This window comes from Pollicipes pollicipes, unplaced genomic scaffold (assembly GCF_011947565.3).
Source record: "Pollicipes pollicipes isolate AB1234 unplaced genomic scaffold, Ppol_2.1 Scaffold_6686;HRSCAF=7923_pilon_pilon_pilon, whole genome shotgun sequence".
NCBI classification, from domain to species: domain Eukaryota; kingdom Metazoa; phylum Arthropoda; class Thecostraca; order Pollicipedomorpha; family Pollicipedidae; genus Pollicipes; species Pollicipes pollicipes.
Window position 1 is genome coordinate 20,802,006 of NW_023596921.1, and position 15,780 is coordinate 20,817,785.

Consider the following 15,780-nt stretch of genomic DNA (forward strand, 5'->3'; position numbering starts at 1 on the left):
CCGGCCCGCCGGGCGGTGACGAGCTGTGCCGCAGCTGCGCGGCCACACTGACACCATCCCGCCGTAATTACTGCTGCGGACCTGCACGCCGCACAGCGGCAGCGCCGGGGCTGGGTTCCGGCCACTCACCTGTGGGTCCCCGCTCTGGGATCTGGGTCCTCCATCAGTCGGATCTGGGTCCTCCGTCAGTGGGGTCTGGTTCCTCCGTCAGGGGGCCGGGAGGGTCTCCCGTCAGTAGGAGGTGGGCTCCCCGGTCAGTTGGACATGGATCCCTGGTCAGCGGGATGTGATTCCCGTCAGTGGTATGCGAGTCTCCTCAGTGGGATGGAGGTCCCATCAGTTGGATATGGGGTCCCGTCAGTTGGCTGTGGGTCCCCGTCAGTGGAATGTGGGTCCTCTGTCAGATTAAAGTGTATCCCCCGTCAGTGGGATGTTCTCCTCCGCCAATGGGATGTGGGTCCCCACCACTAGGATGTAGGCTCCGCGTCAGTGGGATGTTGTCCTCCGTCGGTGGGATGTGGGTCCCCTGCCAGCGGGATGTGGACCCACCATCATAAGGACGTGAGTCCCCCGCCAGTGTGATGTGGGTCCCCACCGGTAGCATGTGGGCCCCCCGTTAGCGAGATGTCCCGTTTCAGTTGGATGTGGGTCCCCGTCAGTGGGATGTTGTCCTCCGTCAGTAGGATGTGTCCTCGTTCAGTGGGATATGGGTCTCCGGCCAGTGGGATGTGGATCCCGTCAGCGGAATGGGAGTCCCCTCGCCAGTGGGATGTTTGGTCCCCCTGTCAGTGGGATGTTTTCCTCTGCCAGTGGGATGCCGGTCCCCCGTTAGCGGGATGTGGGTCCCCGTCAGCGGGATGTTGTCCTCCGCCAGTGGGATGTGGGTCCCTCGTCAGTGCGATGTTTTCCTCTGCCAGTGGGATGTCGTTCCCCCGTCAGCGGGGTGTGGGTCCCCGTCAGTGGGATGTGCGTCCCCGGCGGCGGACGGGGTGTGGCTCGCTCAGTCGCCGGGATGCGGCCGGATCGCCCTGTTGACGGGCGCCTTGTTTTTGGCAGTGTGTGGGCGCGATGTGATTGGTGCTCAGGATGTAGCCAATCGTTGGGTCGCGGTCGCCCCACCGACGGCCGGCCTCGCGCGGGGTTACGCATTCAGGCTGCTCAGCCGCGCCGGGGCTGTTATCACTATGCTGTTCACTGGTGCCTTCGTGATAACGCTAACCGTGACATTTCTGTCGTCACTTAGATTGGGTTTGAAGTTTCCTTACTTGGGATATGGTTGATAGCAAGCTGACAGGGATTTCTGCTTTTTACATCTTGCAATTTCGGGCTCGCGGAATGTTTGTAATGATGACATATTGTCCCCCAAAGCGGCGCCGGCTGTGCAGTTGCCCTGTGCTGTACGCGGATGAACCTGCTTGATTTACACATGGTGTCCTAGGCTACCGTTGCCATTCTACTGTAGACTACCCAGGGCATCAGCATCAGCATGGAGTAGCTCTTCGGCACCGTGAAGCACTTTCGTCGGTGCCGTCACAGGGTTGGCACTTGTTGAATCATCCAGGTACTCTCCACCTTGTCGATGAAGAAGGATAGGAACGTTAGGGGTTGTCTCGTTTGCTGGCACGATGGCTGAATCTTTGTTGTTTTTCGCTTGGTTTTTGTTCGAGTGGTGGAAACACGCTAGCCTGACTTGGGAGCTCCCTGTTTTAAGCTGATGACCTATGCCTGAGCCTCCGCGTGGTGTGGCTTCCGGCGTCGTCAGTGGAATCCTGGCTAACGGCCGCCCGCTCCGATGTCCCGAGGTCGCTCTCGAGCGCCTCGGGCCAGGCGCGGCCGGGACGTGTCAGCCCGTCCCACCTGGTCACTGACCTCGGGTCCAGTGAGGCCGGGCGAGCCCCCTTCCCCGCCCACACCCTCCCCGTGAGCAGGAGCACCGGGCGACAGCGCCCTTTGTGCCGGCGCCGCCCGGCCGGGCTGTGACTTTGTCCGCTGCTCGCGAGCGACGGTGTGGTGCGGCCCGGTTGATACGCGCTCCGTCGGGGGGCGGTGCAGGGGGGACTGGGACAGCCGACGGTCAAGGCCGGCCGCTATCGATCGGCCACCCTTCGCCGGGCCGCTCGACAGCTGCCCTCCAAAGATAGTTGCCTGATTGATATGGACGGACGTCCCGCGCGCCGCCGCCGCTGCCTCGCCGACGGTCGCGGCGCGGTGTGGTGATGGCGTGCGGGGGGTGGGTGGGTGTCGCCTGCAGGCCGCCCGGCCAACGGTCCTCCTACAGGGCCTCCCACCGGTCCTCCCACCGGGCCTGGTATCGGCCGCGCGCTGACCGGTGCCCGGGGACGGGCAGCGGCAGGTCGGGAGGTCTGGCGCAGAATGCCGCTGGGTCGGCGGGATGAGATCGGACGGTGGACGAGGATGGCGCCGCGGGCAGCGTGACGCTCCCGGCGGCGTCGACTGGGGTTTAATCACTACGGCAAACAACGCAGTGTTTCTTGTGCAGTCAGCCACAGAAAGGGGATCACTTCACATGCTGCAGTTTTGTTGTCGCGAAGCAACAACAAGCCTGTAACGTAGGTCCATAAATGATTATATATATATGATACATTTGTTGTTTTCTTCCTCACTGTCTACAGAACGAGCAAGTTGATGGGGATCAGGATTCGATGGATTTGACCCACGTGCCCGCCAGTCTTGACTTACTGCGGCGCATGAGGAATTCCAGTCATTGTGCTGATAGTTGACCGTCGCGTTAACTGAGACCTCGTAACGTGACGTTGATGAGTCGCCTCTCCACCCACCGTTGTAATGGCTCAGAGTGATGTCTGTGGCCTAACGTTATGTACACCTCCCTGCTTATTTTATGTTGCCCTAGAGACGTTCGCCAAGCGAACCAGTGACAAGATATTGCAATAGCATATTTAGATCGGTACCCATCTACTTGCAGTATGGTATCATTTTCGCGATCATGATCTCGATACGAGACAAAGCGTCCACAAATAGCATGCATACTTATCCGTGTCCAAAGTTAGCGCTACGTGTCACCTAGAGTCACGTGCAGAGCAGCTGACAGCTGCTGATGACTCTTTGTTTCATGATAAAACCCAGCGTGATCATCAGCGATATACGCTGTTTATCGCGCTGGTAGGCTGCCACGGCAGATAAGCACCGTTTCGGGGCGTGGGGCATGGTACGATACTCATGGGATGCAGCGTTGGTGGGGTGGGCACGACCGAAGCTGGGCTGGATGTGTAAGGCAGCGGCACCAGCTGACGACCGCCCCTCGTGCTCCAGGTCTGGGCTTCGGCCTGATCTACCTACCGGCGATCGTCACCGTCAACTACTACTTCGAGTCGCGCCGCGCGCTGGCCACCGGCATCGCCGTGTGTGGGTCTGGCGTCGGCACGTTCGTCTTCGCCCCCTTCGCCTCCTACATGCTGGGCCAGTATGGATGGAAGGGTGCCAACATGATCCTGGCTGGCATCATCTTCAACGCCGTGGTGCGTTCCATTGGGTAGTTTACGCGATGGGACGGGCCGGTGTGCGTTGCGGCCGTGCATTTGAGATTTGCGAAGACCTTGGCGTTGTGTCATGACTCCTTATCACTGCGAGGTCATGGTGGTTTCGAAGGCAGGTCAGCACGCCCATTCCAGGTGCGTGGGGCGCGGGGGCTGCACCTCTCCACTGACGCCGCCCGGTCCTGACTCGACCCATGCCGCCAGGTGTGCGGGGCGCTGATGCGTCCGCTCGTCTACAAGAAGCCCAAGGCGAGCCAGAAGCCGCTGCTGCAGAAGATGGCCGAGGACAAACAGCGCCAGTTGAAGCGTGGTTCCAACGTCTCCGACAGCTTCTTTTTCGTCCAGCTGCCGGACGGCACGCTCGAGCGCCGGCCCAAGTGGAAGATGAACGCCGACCCGGGCGTGCACTCGTCGCTGGCGCTCAACGAGTTCGGCTCGCCGTCGGCGGCGCTGCCGACGATCGCGGAGGCGGCGCGCACGGGCGGCTCCAGCTCACCCGAGGAGGGCGCCGCCGAGCCGCGGCCGTCCCAGCCGCCGCCGCCGCCGCCGCCCGGCTCGCTGGCGCCCGCCGCCGACCGCAACGGCCATTGCCTGCCGGCTGACGCCAAGGACGGCCCGGCGGCCGGCGAGGAGCAGCAAGCCGAGAAACCGGCTCAGGAGGACCCCGGCGACGGCGGCGACGCGCCTGCCCGCAAGGATGGCCCCAAAGCCAACGCCAAGGAAGGCGACAACGACTCGGAGAAGGCCAGCGACGAGGAAAAGAACGACGTGGTGCCGGAGCTGCCGGGCGAGGACCTCGAGCTGGGCCGGCGCGGCAGCAAGAAGGAGGTGCGCACTCGTGCCGTCAAACGACGCAGCAGCGTGCCCAAGGGCGAGCCGCCCGCCGCCACCAACGGCGCCGCCATGCCCAAGAACGTGTCGACACCGTCGTTCGGCCAGCAGCAGCGGCGCGGCTCGGGCGCCGCGCGCGGCCGGCCTGCGCCTGAGCGCCTCGGGCAACAGCCTGAAACCCGGACCTGCGCCGCTTCTCGTTCCACAACCGGCGCGGCACGGGCCCCAGCCAGGAGGACCTCTGGCTGTGCAGCAACACGAGCGTGAGCGCGGCCGGCTCGCGCGGCTCGCTGCCGCGCCCCGGCGAGATGTTGCGCCCTATGAGTCGGCGCGACATCTTCTACAGCGGCAGCATCGCGCACCTGGCGCAGTACCAGAGCCAGCGCAGCCTGGCCTCGTACCGCGCCTCGGTGCTCTCGCTGCCCCGGGACGGATACGCCGACCAGCAGCACGACCCCAGTGAGAGACGCACCGGCAGCGCTCGGCTGGCTGGGCTTCACGCTGTGGAACCGCTGGGGGAGGGAGCATATTCATGTCGGTGGAATTCGGGTCATGGTGGGCATATCAGTATCTTCTGTAACGGATTTATCCTGGTGTTCGTTTTGTATTGCTTGCGTTGAATTCACTAGTCACAACATATTTTGCCCCCCCCCCCCCCCCTCCCTCTGTGAAAAGGATTCCCTGTCTCTGCTTTTGGAGTGTCACTACTGCTATCGGATTACCATTCTATTGTCACCCTGTTATCTAATGCATGGATCCAGCCATTCACAGCCAAGGAAAGGCTGGATTTACGTGCTAATCACGGCTTACAATAGTAAAGCCTATAAGTGTAAAGACTATACATGTATCACGATCTGTCTTTGTTCTGTAACTGTGGCCCCTATCACCACTCAATCAGTGTGGTCCGCTATGTCGTGGCGGCGGCCGTTCTCGGCCGGACCCCGTTCCTACCACGCGTCGGTGTGCCGCCCCGGCAGACTCCTGGGCGTGCGTGCTGCCGGCCGGCTGCGGCGTGCTGGCCGAGATGATCGACATGAGCCTCCTGCGCAACCCGCTCTTCATCCTCATCTGCGCCAGCAACGTCTTCGGCATGCTGGGCTTCTACGTGCCGTTCGTGTACATCGTGGACTCGGCCATGATGAAGGTGCGGGCGACGGGCCGGGGCGGCGGCCGTCGCCAGTCGCGCGCGGCCGGCCGGTCTGTGGGCACCGGCGGTGCGCTCGGACGGACGACCCTGACGCCGGCCCTGAGAGTGGCGGGCTCAGCCAGCCGCGTCATGCCGGCGCTGTGTGTAGCTGGCGGTCCGGGTGATTGCCCGGTCCAGACCCGCCACCGGGGCAGGACCCCGTGTCGCCGGTGCCGTCCGTCCCACCTCCCGACGGGATCTCGTGCCCGCCGTGCCGTCCGTCCCACCTCCCTCCCGACGGGGTCTCGTGCCGCCGGTGCCGTCCGTCCCACCTCCCTCCCGACGGGATCTCGCGCCACCGGTATCGTCCGTCCCACCTCCCGACGGGATCGCGTGCCGCCCGTGCCGTCCGTCCCACCTCCCTCCCGACGGGATCTCGTGCGGCCGGTGCCGTCCGTCCCACCTCCCGACGGGATCTCGTGCCACCGGTACCGTCCGTCCCACCTCCCTCCCGACGGAGGCCCGTGCCACCGGTGCCGTCCGTCCCACCTCCCGACGGGATCTCGTGCCGCCGGTGTCGTCCGTCTCACCTCCCGACGGTGTCCCGTGCTACCGGTACCGTCCGTCCCACCTCCCGACGGGATCTCGTGCCACCGGTACCGTCCGTCCCACCTCCCTCCCGACGGAGGCCCGTGCCACCAGTGCCGTCCGTCCCACCTCCAGACGGGATCTCGTGCCGCCGGTGTCGTCCGTCTCACCTCCCGACGGGGTCTCGTGCCACCGGTACCGTCCGTCCCACCTCCCGACGGGATCTCGTGCCACCGGTACCGTCCGTCCCACCCTCCCTCCCGACGGGATCTCGTGCCACCGGTACCGTCCGTCCCACCTCCCTCCCGACGGAGGCCCGTGCCACCGGTGCCGTCCGTCCCACCTCCCGACGGGATCTCGTGCCACCGGTACCGTCCCGCCCCACCTCCCTCCCGACGGAGGCCCGTGCCACCGGTGCCGTCCGTCCCACCTCCCGACGGGATCTCGTGCGGACGGTACCTTCCGTCCCACCTCCCTCCCGACGGGATCTCGTACCGCCGGTGTCGTCCGTCCCACCTCCCTCCCGACGGGATCTCGTGCCGCCGGTGCCGTCCGTCCCACCTCCCTCCCGACGGGATCTCGTGCCGCCGGTGCCGTCCGTTCCACCTCTCGACGGGCCCCATACCGCCGGTGTCGTATGTCCCCTCTCGTTAGCCTGACTGTGCTGCCGGACAGGGCGTGGAGCCGGACTCGGCGGCTTTCCTGCTGTCGGTGATCGGCATCACCAACACGCTGGGCCGCGTCATCTCCGGCTTCATCACCGACTTCCCACGCGTCGACGCGCTCTTCGTCAACAACGTCTGCCTGATGCTCAGCGGCGTCTGCATCTTCCTGATCCCCTTCTGCTCCAGCTATGCGAGCTTCGTTGTCGTCTGCGTGGCTTTCGGGTTCTTTGTCGGTGAGTGGATTCGATCCCAGTGGCCGATGGCTCTGGAGTACGGTTCATTAGACGGATGCCGACAGATTGTATTGCATGCGTTGCTGCCTGCGTTATACTGTGTTACTGGCATTATAGTCACTGGCGGCATTGGCAGCGGTGCTATGAATAATTTGCGAACGTGACATTCTGATAGCTAATGGAATTCGGCCTATGTAGTAGAGCTCATCTGGTCTCGGTTGGCATTTGCTTCGTATCTTGATAGTTCTTAACATGGTAATGTTCATGGACCAAAGGTGGTGATGATCCATGAGATAGCACATGAAGCCTGTTCCATTGACGTTGGTGGTACGCTGTGCATGTTTCCTGTCCTTGCTTATATTGAGAGGCGCACATCAGGCTCACCTAGTTTCTGTTTTCTCGATGTATGCTTTGCGGTTCTAACTGGTCACAACACCACAATGTAAAACGTATAGAGCCGCCTGACAAAGGTGCTAAGAATCTGACCAGTCAGCACGTTTGTTAGTCGCTGTGTGTCAGTGTCCACCCATCTTATTGAGATGCTCAAAATAGCTAGACGACAATCATGCAAGGACGAATTGTAGAATTCCAACCGGTTTGCATGCCACGTAGTCCAGGCTCATACCTAGCACAATACGTCCAAGGGTTTGCGTCGCCCTCTGCCGTGCCTTCTGTACGAAATCCCGTCTCGCGGCTGTGCGTCGTTGCTGTGAGTACCGCAGCGACTGGCTGCGGCTGGCTTGGCGTGCGATGACACGGCCTGCTCGGTCTGGGCCGCAGTGGTCGGCGCCGGCCCGGCGGCGGGCGCGGTACCAGTGTCTGTGTGCGCGCTGTTCCAGCCTCCTTCATATCGCTGACTTGTGTCATACTGGTCGACCTGCTGGGCCTGGATAAGCTCGTCAACGCGTTCGGCCTGGTGTGCATCTGTCGCGGCCTCTCTGCCATTGTAGGGACGCCGCTTGCAGGTGACGTCCCGGCGGCGCTCGGCCGCACCCGCGCGCCCCGCTGCGGCACGCTGCCCCCGCACCGGGGCGCGCTTGGCCGCACCCGCGCGCCTCGGTGCGGTGCACCGCCCCACACCGCACCGCACCGCCACCACCTGCCCCACACTCCGCCCCGGCACGTTTACAGGAGGCGCGCCGCCGCCGTCGCCGCCGGGTACGGTACGATTGACCCGCCTCTGTTGCAGCCGGATACATCTCGCTCACCTGTATCGTGCTGGTTGACTTGCTGGGTATTGACAAGCTGTCGAACTCGTTCGGCCTGCTGATCCTGTTCCGTGGTACAGCGAGTATGGTTGGCCCGCCCGTGGCAGGTACGTGGACCGGCCAGGGACTCCCCGCCCGCCCCTGGGTGTGCCTAGTGCCCGTAGTCAGCTGACTGATCCGTGCGTTGTGAGCCCGCCGCGCCGTGTACGTGTACACCTCAGGTGTTGCACTGCGAACACCTCTGGTGGTAGTGAATGGGGAAACCCCAATGTCCTTGGAGTATGTGTGCGTAGATGAACTGTGTTGTAGCATCTAGGTGCATGCAGTATCCCAGGAATGGAATGTGTTCTTAAGTCACGGTACTAGCAAAGCATGCGATCCCAAAAGTATAGCTGATTTGGTTTTCGTTCACCGTGGGCTGGGTAATTGTTTTTCATAAGCGCATTCTGAGCTATGAAAAATAAAGGTATAGTATGCAGCTGCACGTATGTAGTCTGGTATCCTCGTTTTGTAAAATGCTAAGCTTCTTGTGTTTCGCTCGTACGTGCCAAAGGGTTCGTAAGGCTTTCTCTGTCAAGCATTGGTAAAAGCATGAACTGCGGGATTTCTGCGCATCATAGTGGTCCAATGAAATAATTTTCGAAACCGATGTTGCGTTCTCCAAATCATGTATCTGTATGAGTAATGATTGTTTATTCGAACATAGACGTTTGAACACAATTAGTTTTATTTGCACGGCATAATGTGCTGCTATGGGTGCAGGCTGCTTACGCCGGCCATATTGTGTTTATCACCTTAAAAATAGCACTGAATAATCCAGTCGTATAGCTAAGGCTGAGTGCTTCTCCATTGTTAATGAGTTCGACATGATTAATGGCATGTTTCTGAGCAAGCGAGTGTCCTTATCTTTGATAATTTCAGACACCTGTAGATTTCGTTTGATAGACGTTGTGGTACCAACTTTAAGCTCGTTCTTGTATGGCTGATGTGTTTAAATAGAACCGTTTTCGGATAGCGTCATCGATGAGCCGAGGCACCACTGTACTAGTCCTGTATCACATGCAGTTTTGCATGTGCAGACTGACCGCGAGAAACGGTTGCGACGTACATGAAACCGTTGCAAATTTACCGAAACTTTGTAATTGTGTACGTGTGGGAACTACCATGTTTTATTTCAGCTTTTATGCTGCATTGTGAAGTAAAACAACCTGTGTTACGAATATCTTGAAACCCGTTGGTGATGTGAGGTGTGATGCCAGTGCGCCATCCTCTCCCGCACTGTCTGTGACGTCTGCATGGCGCGGCGCGTGCTGTGTGCATGTGCGTGCGTGTGTGCGTGCGTGCGTGCGTGCGTGCGTGCGTGCGTGTGTGCGTGCATGCGTGCGTGCGTGCGTGCGTGCGTGCGGCCTCATCTCGCTGGGATGACACCGAGGAGAGATGCGGGGTCCTGGGAGGGCCCCAGGTAAAGAACGCCGGGTCCTTGGGAGGAGACGCGGGGTCCTGCGAGAGCCCCTGGGAGAGATCCTGAGTCCTGGGAGGGTTTCAGGGAGAGACGCCGGGCTCTGGGAGGGCCCCGTGGAGAGGCGCCCGGTCCCGGGAGGGTACCGATTCGGAGTGCAGCAGAGCAGGCTGTCGCCGGCGGTGAGTTAAAGCGGTACTCTGGTCAGTTTTTCAGCCTGTGGGGCGCGGCGCGGTGGGGCGCAGGCGCCGCCTGTCCGCCGGAGCAGGGTAAGCGGCCCCGTCCCTCCCCGTTCCCCACCACCACGCCTGAGCAATGCCACTCACACCAACGCTCCGCCCAGTCCAGTCACTGACCCCAACTGCCACAAGCTTTCCGGCTATGGCAGCGAGCTGGTGCTTCTCACTCTTGGCTGTGGGATTTATACCACAATTGCATTCTGTATAATGCTTGTAAATGTGGAACTTATAGCTATCCGCGACTGCCTCACAAGCGCCTAGTTTCTACCCGCACAATGTCGCTGCCCTACAGGCGCGCCGGCTGGCAGCTTAGTACGGAAATAGTATGCGGTTTTGTTACTAACATTTCCTAGAACCACGTTTTGTTGGCTTTAGATTGGACTTGCCTGTTATACCCTGCGTTCGTTAATTTCCAACTGTGGCCAGTTTCATAAGCGAATAACTCTTTACCGTTTTGGTGAGCGCAGTTGGGACGGACACATAAAAAACTCTGAAATTTTGTGCCTTCTTGTTCGTCTAAGATTTAGCAAGTATGATCGTTGTAAAAATTTCCCCCTCGTCCTTTGCTAAGACAGTGTGATCTAATGCGTGACACTGCAGTTTCGCTTTATGAAACCCACCATTATCGGTCGGATTGTCTGATTTCCCCGTGGAACTCCGCTATTTCAACTATGTTTACCACCTTGACTGCACGTGCCTTTGTTTTCACGTGTCCCTCTGTTTGCGTAGTTCATATTGTCGTGTTAGCTCGTGGATGCGTGTCGATCGTTTGAAGCCTGGCATCGTTGTGCTCCCCGCCACTGGACCCCCGGCTCGGTGTTACCATAGCCACCTGCTACACGTCAGGCTGTCTGGGGGTCGCGGTATGGTGCTTGCGAGCTGTTCGGAGGATGCTGCTGGGGGCGCCCCGTCCGGGGCACCTGCTGCACCATGCTCTCTGGGTCGGACCGTATCAGGGGGTGCTGCTGCTTGTGGGCTGTGTTCGTGCTGGAGCTAGTGCGCTGCTACGATTGCTTACCTGTTCCCGAGCTGATGCGAGCTTTCGATGTAGATGGGGGAAAAGCTCTATGGAGAGCTTCGCCACAAACCCGTCGCGGAATTTGATTAGGATAACCCGCTCACGTTTAACACCTATTAGATAGAGCCCGCCTCCGACAGACCGGACACGGTGGATAAGGACTCACTAACCAATCTAGATTATGATAGCAAGGGAAACAACGAATGTCGCACTGGTTAGGCTCAGTGTTCTACTAATGCCGGGGTGGCACCCTATTGTAGCGCGCCTCTGGCGGGGTGCCGGGAGGTTTTCCAGCTCAGGAGCCTGTCGACAGGTCGTCCTGTAGAAGGGTTGCCTGACTGAAGGGGCGCGGCGGTGGTTTGCATTTCGGCACGGAATGGTATCTGGAGGGCCGTGGTGACGGTTTGTAGCTCGGCATTGAATGAAATTCGGGACGGTGCGGCGGTGGTCGGTAGCTCTGCATTGAATGGAACCTAGAGGGCCGCGGCGGTAGTCTGTATCTCAGCATTGAATAAAATCTGGAGCGACGCGGCTTTGGTCTGTAGCTCGGCATTGAATGAAATTCGGAGCGGCGCGGCGGTGGTCTGTAGCTCGGCATTGAATGGAACCTAGAGAGCCGCGGCGATGGTCTGTAGCTCGGCGTTGAATGAAACCTCGAGGGTCGCGGCGGGGGTCTGTAGCTCGGCATTGAATGGAACCTAGAGGGCCGCGGCGATGGTCTGTAGCTCGGCATTGAATAGATTCGGAACGGTGCGGCGGTGGCCTAGCTCGGCAATGAATGTTGTCGCGTTGGTCTCTGTCTGCCTGTTTGCCATCCGTATCCAATCATCCACAAACCTGTCCGACCCAGAACTGTTTCACCTTGTACTAGATCCTGCCCGACCTCATCGAGTTCGTTTGGTGGTTCTTCGCTCTTTAGCTCTCTACGCGCCTTGTTTGAAGTGATTTGAACCTTTGTCCCGACCATGGGTCCTGGCCCTTCTGCGGAGCCTGGGATGCGTGTGGTCTGTCGGTGACGTTTCGGTGGCCCCTACTCTGCGTCCTCGCGGGTCCCCTGACCGGCGCCGCCCCTTCTGACCTGTGGTGCCCCAGCTTGTGATGGATTGTCCGCCGCTCTGACCCGGTCCTGTCCGCGACAGGCGCCCTGTTCGACTACACGGGCGACTACGACGTGTCGTTCTACGCGGCCGGCGGCCTGCTGCTGCTCGCCAGCGGTATCAGCTGCCTGGTGCCGGTGGCGCGGCGCGTGCTGGAGCGGCGCGGCGGCGGCGGTGGCGGTGGCACCGGCGCCGCCGTCGGCGGCAGCCCCAGCTCGCCCGCCTTGCCAGAGGTCATCGTCAGCGACGAGAACGACGGTTCGCCAGAGGACGCCGTCTGAGTGAGAGACACTGGAGGCCACGCCGCGCGTGAAGGGCGCGGTCGACTAGCGGACAGTATTCGAGGGCAGCCCGAGCCGAGCACGCGTCGGAGGGCGGCCTCAGGGGCCAAACGTCGTGGGACCTGGCGGAGCGAGCCGCACAGGAGCCCCGCGCCAATCAGGACGTGCGTGTGCCGGCGGCTGGGCGCGCTCGTGGTCTGCGCGCGCGCCACGTGTGGATGTCGCTGGTAATGCGGGCGTCGCGAGCGGGGGTGGCCGCGGAGCGGTCCGCTCCTGTGTCGGACGCATCTGAGGCGCGCTGGCTGTCAGTGCCGACGCCGCTTGTGGGCGTGCTCCCAATGTCAGTGGACGCCTAGGAAGATGGCGGGGTGGGGGGGGGGGGTGGGGGGATAGAGCCGTGAGATGCAGCAGAGCTTTGCGGGGCCTACGGCCCCCCACTGGCTGGTCAGCGAGGTGTTGACTGAGCGTGCGAAGGGGATTGGCTGGGATGAATGAGGGCGTGCCGCCCGGCTGCGTGCCACGTGGAGGTGATGCAACTGTGATACTCGGTCCTCCCCATCCGAGGGCATTTGTCGAGACAGCGTCTGGACACGCCCCCAGTCGCAGGCCCCGACAGACGTCCATAGCTGAGCAGGGCTGCGGCGGCGGGCGCCGCAACCGTCAGAAGTGCGCCGCCCTCGACGCAGCTGTATCCGCTCGCCGTGGGCGCGGCGCAGAGCCGAAATCGCAGTCCCCGGGCACGCGCCTAATCGTAGACTCACTGTGTTAGGCATTGATTGTGAAGCTGCGATTTGGGGCCCTCAAATCGTCGCGCCGCGCTGTGTGCCGTGCAGCACGCTAGCCGAAGTGGATGAATGTCCAGACGCGTGCGCGATTTGAGTGCCGCGGGATGTTGTGTGTCCGGAAGCCTGTGGTATTTGTCGTGTGTCCAGAAGCGAATGGTGTTTGTATCATGGCGCACCTCCAATCGCTTTTAATATAAACATGTGGAAGATGACATGCCTATGTTGCTCACAGTCGGATGGGCGATTGACCTGGAGGCCCCTGCTCCTGCCAAGGCACTGGGACGATCTCCATAGTACGACTTCTGAGCCGCCACCGGTGTCATTACTGGAGGAGCATGGCTATGGTGGCCGTCCAGCTTAGAATGTCACACCACGTAGCCGCTAGGCTCCCGCGATACCCAGCAGACGATATTTGCTAATTTTCCCAGCAAAAAAGAATGCCCTTCCTGCGCCAGTAACGCGAAAGCCATCAGGACTTGTTCAATTGTTCAGATCACTTGTGCTCGCCTTGTGCTTACTTGTGATCGCAGTGCTCGCCCTTCCTGCCAGGGTGGGAGGCAGGCGACGCCATATAGCCTCAGCAGCTGAGTGCGTCGTAAAGCCCCAATGACACACACACAGATCCCTTGTGATGAATGCGACCGCCGTGGCCAGGTGGTAACAGTGCATGTCCTTTTGATGGCGGTCGGTTTGGTGAAATTTTAATTGTGCGAAATCGGTCCAGAGTGCGATGTGTGATTGCCGCATGGCTTCGTCCCTTCGCGGCTCACGTATCACGTTCTCTTGGGCTTTTCACGCAAAAATTGGTGCTCGCGTTTTCCAAACGCAGACCAAAAGTACTTTGCTCAGCAGACTGTGCTGCTTTCAGTTTCACTACCAAAGTTCGTTCTAAGAGCTCAGCAAGCATTAGTGTAATCTGTCATTTTTCCTCTGGTGCTCATTTACCTTCATGTCACGTACGCTCCAGTTGCAAGTCGGCATCATATTTGAAAATATCCATCGATATTTTCTATCGCTGCCATGGTGTTGATAGAGATGCACGGGAAGACAACTGGCCACGCAGCAGTCTTCGTTGATGGTGCACACCTGGTGCAGTCTTAGTGGGATGTATTTATCATGGAATATCACTGCTATATGAGCCGAGACGACATCCTCGCCCAGCATTCACCACGTTGGCGCGGAATCACGTGATGGAAGAGGGTACGCTGGTGACCGTCGGGATTAAACAGCAGCCCGCAACCCCAGACAGATAGAAAGCTTGTAATGAAAATATCCGATATTCATTGTACCACCATTGTACCACGAGGTACTCATTAAGATCATGTTGTGCGAAAGCATGTGTGAAATTAAACATAAAGCACTCCCCGTGAGTAATGTGATAAAATCGTCTACCACTATTTTCTCAAATACAGTTAGGCAGACGCCCTCATGTTGGGAATGCTTGTTTTCATCGTCTGTTTAAACGATGGACGTGGACGGGCAGAGGACGCCGTTCCAAACCGTTGTGCCTCTGAACGAGAAGTGACGCTCCCCTGCTTCAGTTCGGACGCGTGTCAAACGGATTGGCCCTCGCTGCCACGTGTCAATGTCGCTCACGACGCGGGCTGATCGAGAGAGCGCTGCTAGCTGAGCTGGCTCTCCAGTGGCCATGCTATTTTATTTCCTTATGCATGCTCTGTACTGAATGAGTTTACTCATGCTCAGCCAGCCCAACTGCCTCCGGGTGGCACTGGCATGCCCGTCCTTATGAAATTCTGCTATCACTCTGGCCGAAAGTACTTTTCAAATGCAGCACCTATGCAGCGGCGTCTACAGTACCTTCAGCAGTGATGCAGTAAAGCACATGCGCTATCGCTAACGATTGCATCGTTTCGCGCACAATAATGTTGGGCATTAGATTACGACGATTAACTTTCGCAACTAGGATCCGTATGCACTTCTGCATAATTGCACGACTGATTTCCCATAAGATCCTGTCTGGAGTAATTCAAAGAGGGGGTATTTGGGTGTTTTCGGGGTATTTGGGTGTTTGAGCATTTGGGTGCAAAAACCTGATTGTTTTTCACAAAGAAAAAACCTCAGGTATTTGCATCTTCTTTGCTGTGCTAACGAATCGATGGTCCACGCGAGCCTACACGGCGGAGACCTCCGATGCGCTGAGCTTTTCCTAAGAGCTGACTTTTTCCTGATTATTGGATAGGCTCTTTGCATTCCGTTGTTTGCGAACCTTGAACTGAATAATTCAAAGGCTCCCTCCATGACAAGCCTGGTTACATTCCGTGGGCCTCGTCTCACAAATAGTTGAAAGTCATTCACGTGCTATATAAGCTTTGTGACAATGGCAGACGATTACGCTCGTTTTTGAAGGTACTTCACACAATGATATTCATTGATAAGCCCTAGTACACACTGCAGCCTATGGGCATCGGAAAGAGCGCGGTGTCTCGAATTTTAACCTGTTACGTGCTGGAAATGACCCTTGACGCAATACTGTACTGATGGTGTAACGCGACATGGCATCTCAGTGCTATCAGCCACCAGTAGTGGCAGATAGTCACATATCTCTGATAGGTCAACCAAGCACATCAGCCTATCTAACCGACATCCACCGATCGAATGCACTACCTGACATGCTCATCAGGGGTGTCACGTTTTCGACTTTGGCTGGGGCGGCGCAGCCAATAAGGTTTACTTGACCTTCCCCAAACCAGATTTACTCCGCATTTCGGCCACTT

General features: G+C 59.1%; 1 protein-coding gene across 1 annotated transcript in view; it reads left to right on the forward strand.

Moving 5' to 3' along the window:
* Positions 1–13,255, forward strand: part of LOC119108042 (monocarboxylate transporter 12) — a 32,264-nt gene extending 19,009 nt beyond the window's left edge. The window contains exons 5-11 of the mRNA XM_037231626.1: positions 3,292–3,497; positions 3,720–4,462; positions 4,522–4,805; positions 5,324–5,490; positions 6,736–6,958; positions 8,148–8,273; positions 12,022–13,255. Of these exons, the coding sequence (XP_037087521.1) occupies positions 3,292–3,497; positions 3,720–4,462; positions 4,522–4,805; positions 5,324–5,490; positions 6,736–6,958; positions 8,148–8,273; positions 12,022–12,260 (1,988 nt within the window). The 3' untranslated portion in view covers positions 12,261–13,255. The remainder of the gene's footprint in view (positions 1–3,291; positions 3,498–3,719; positions 4,463–4,521; positions 4,806–5,323; positions 5,491–6,735; positions 6,959–8,147; positions 8,274–12,021) is intronic.
* The last annotated feature ends 2,525 nt before the right edge of the window (positions 13,256–15,780 follow it).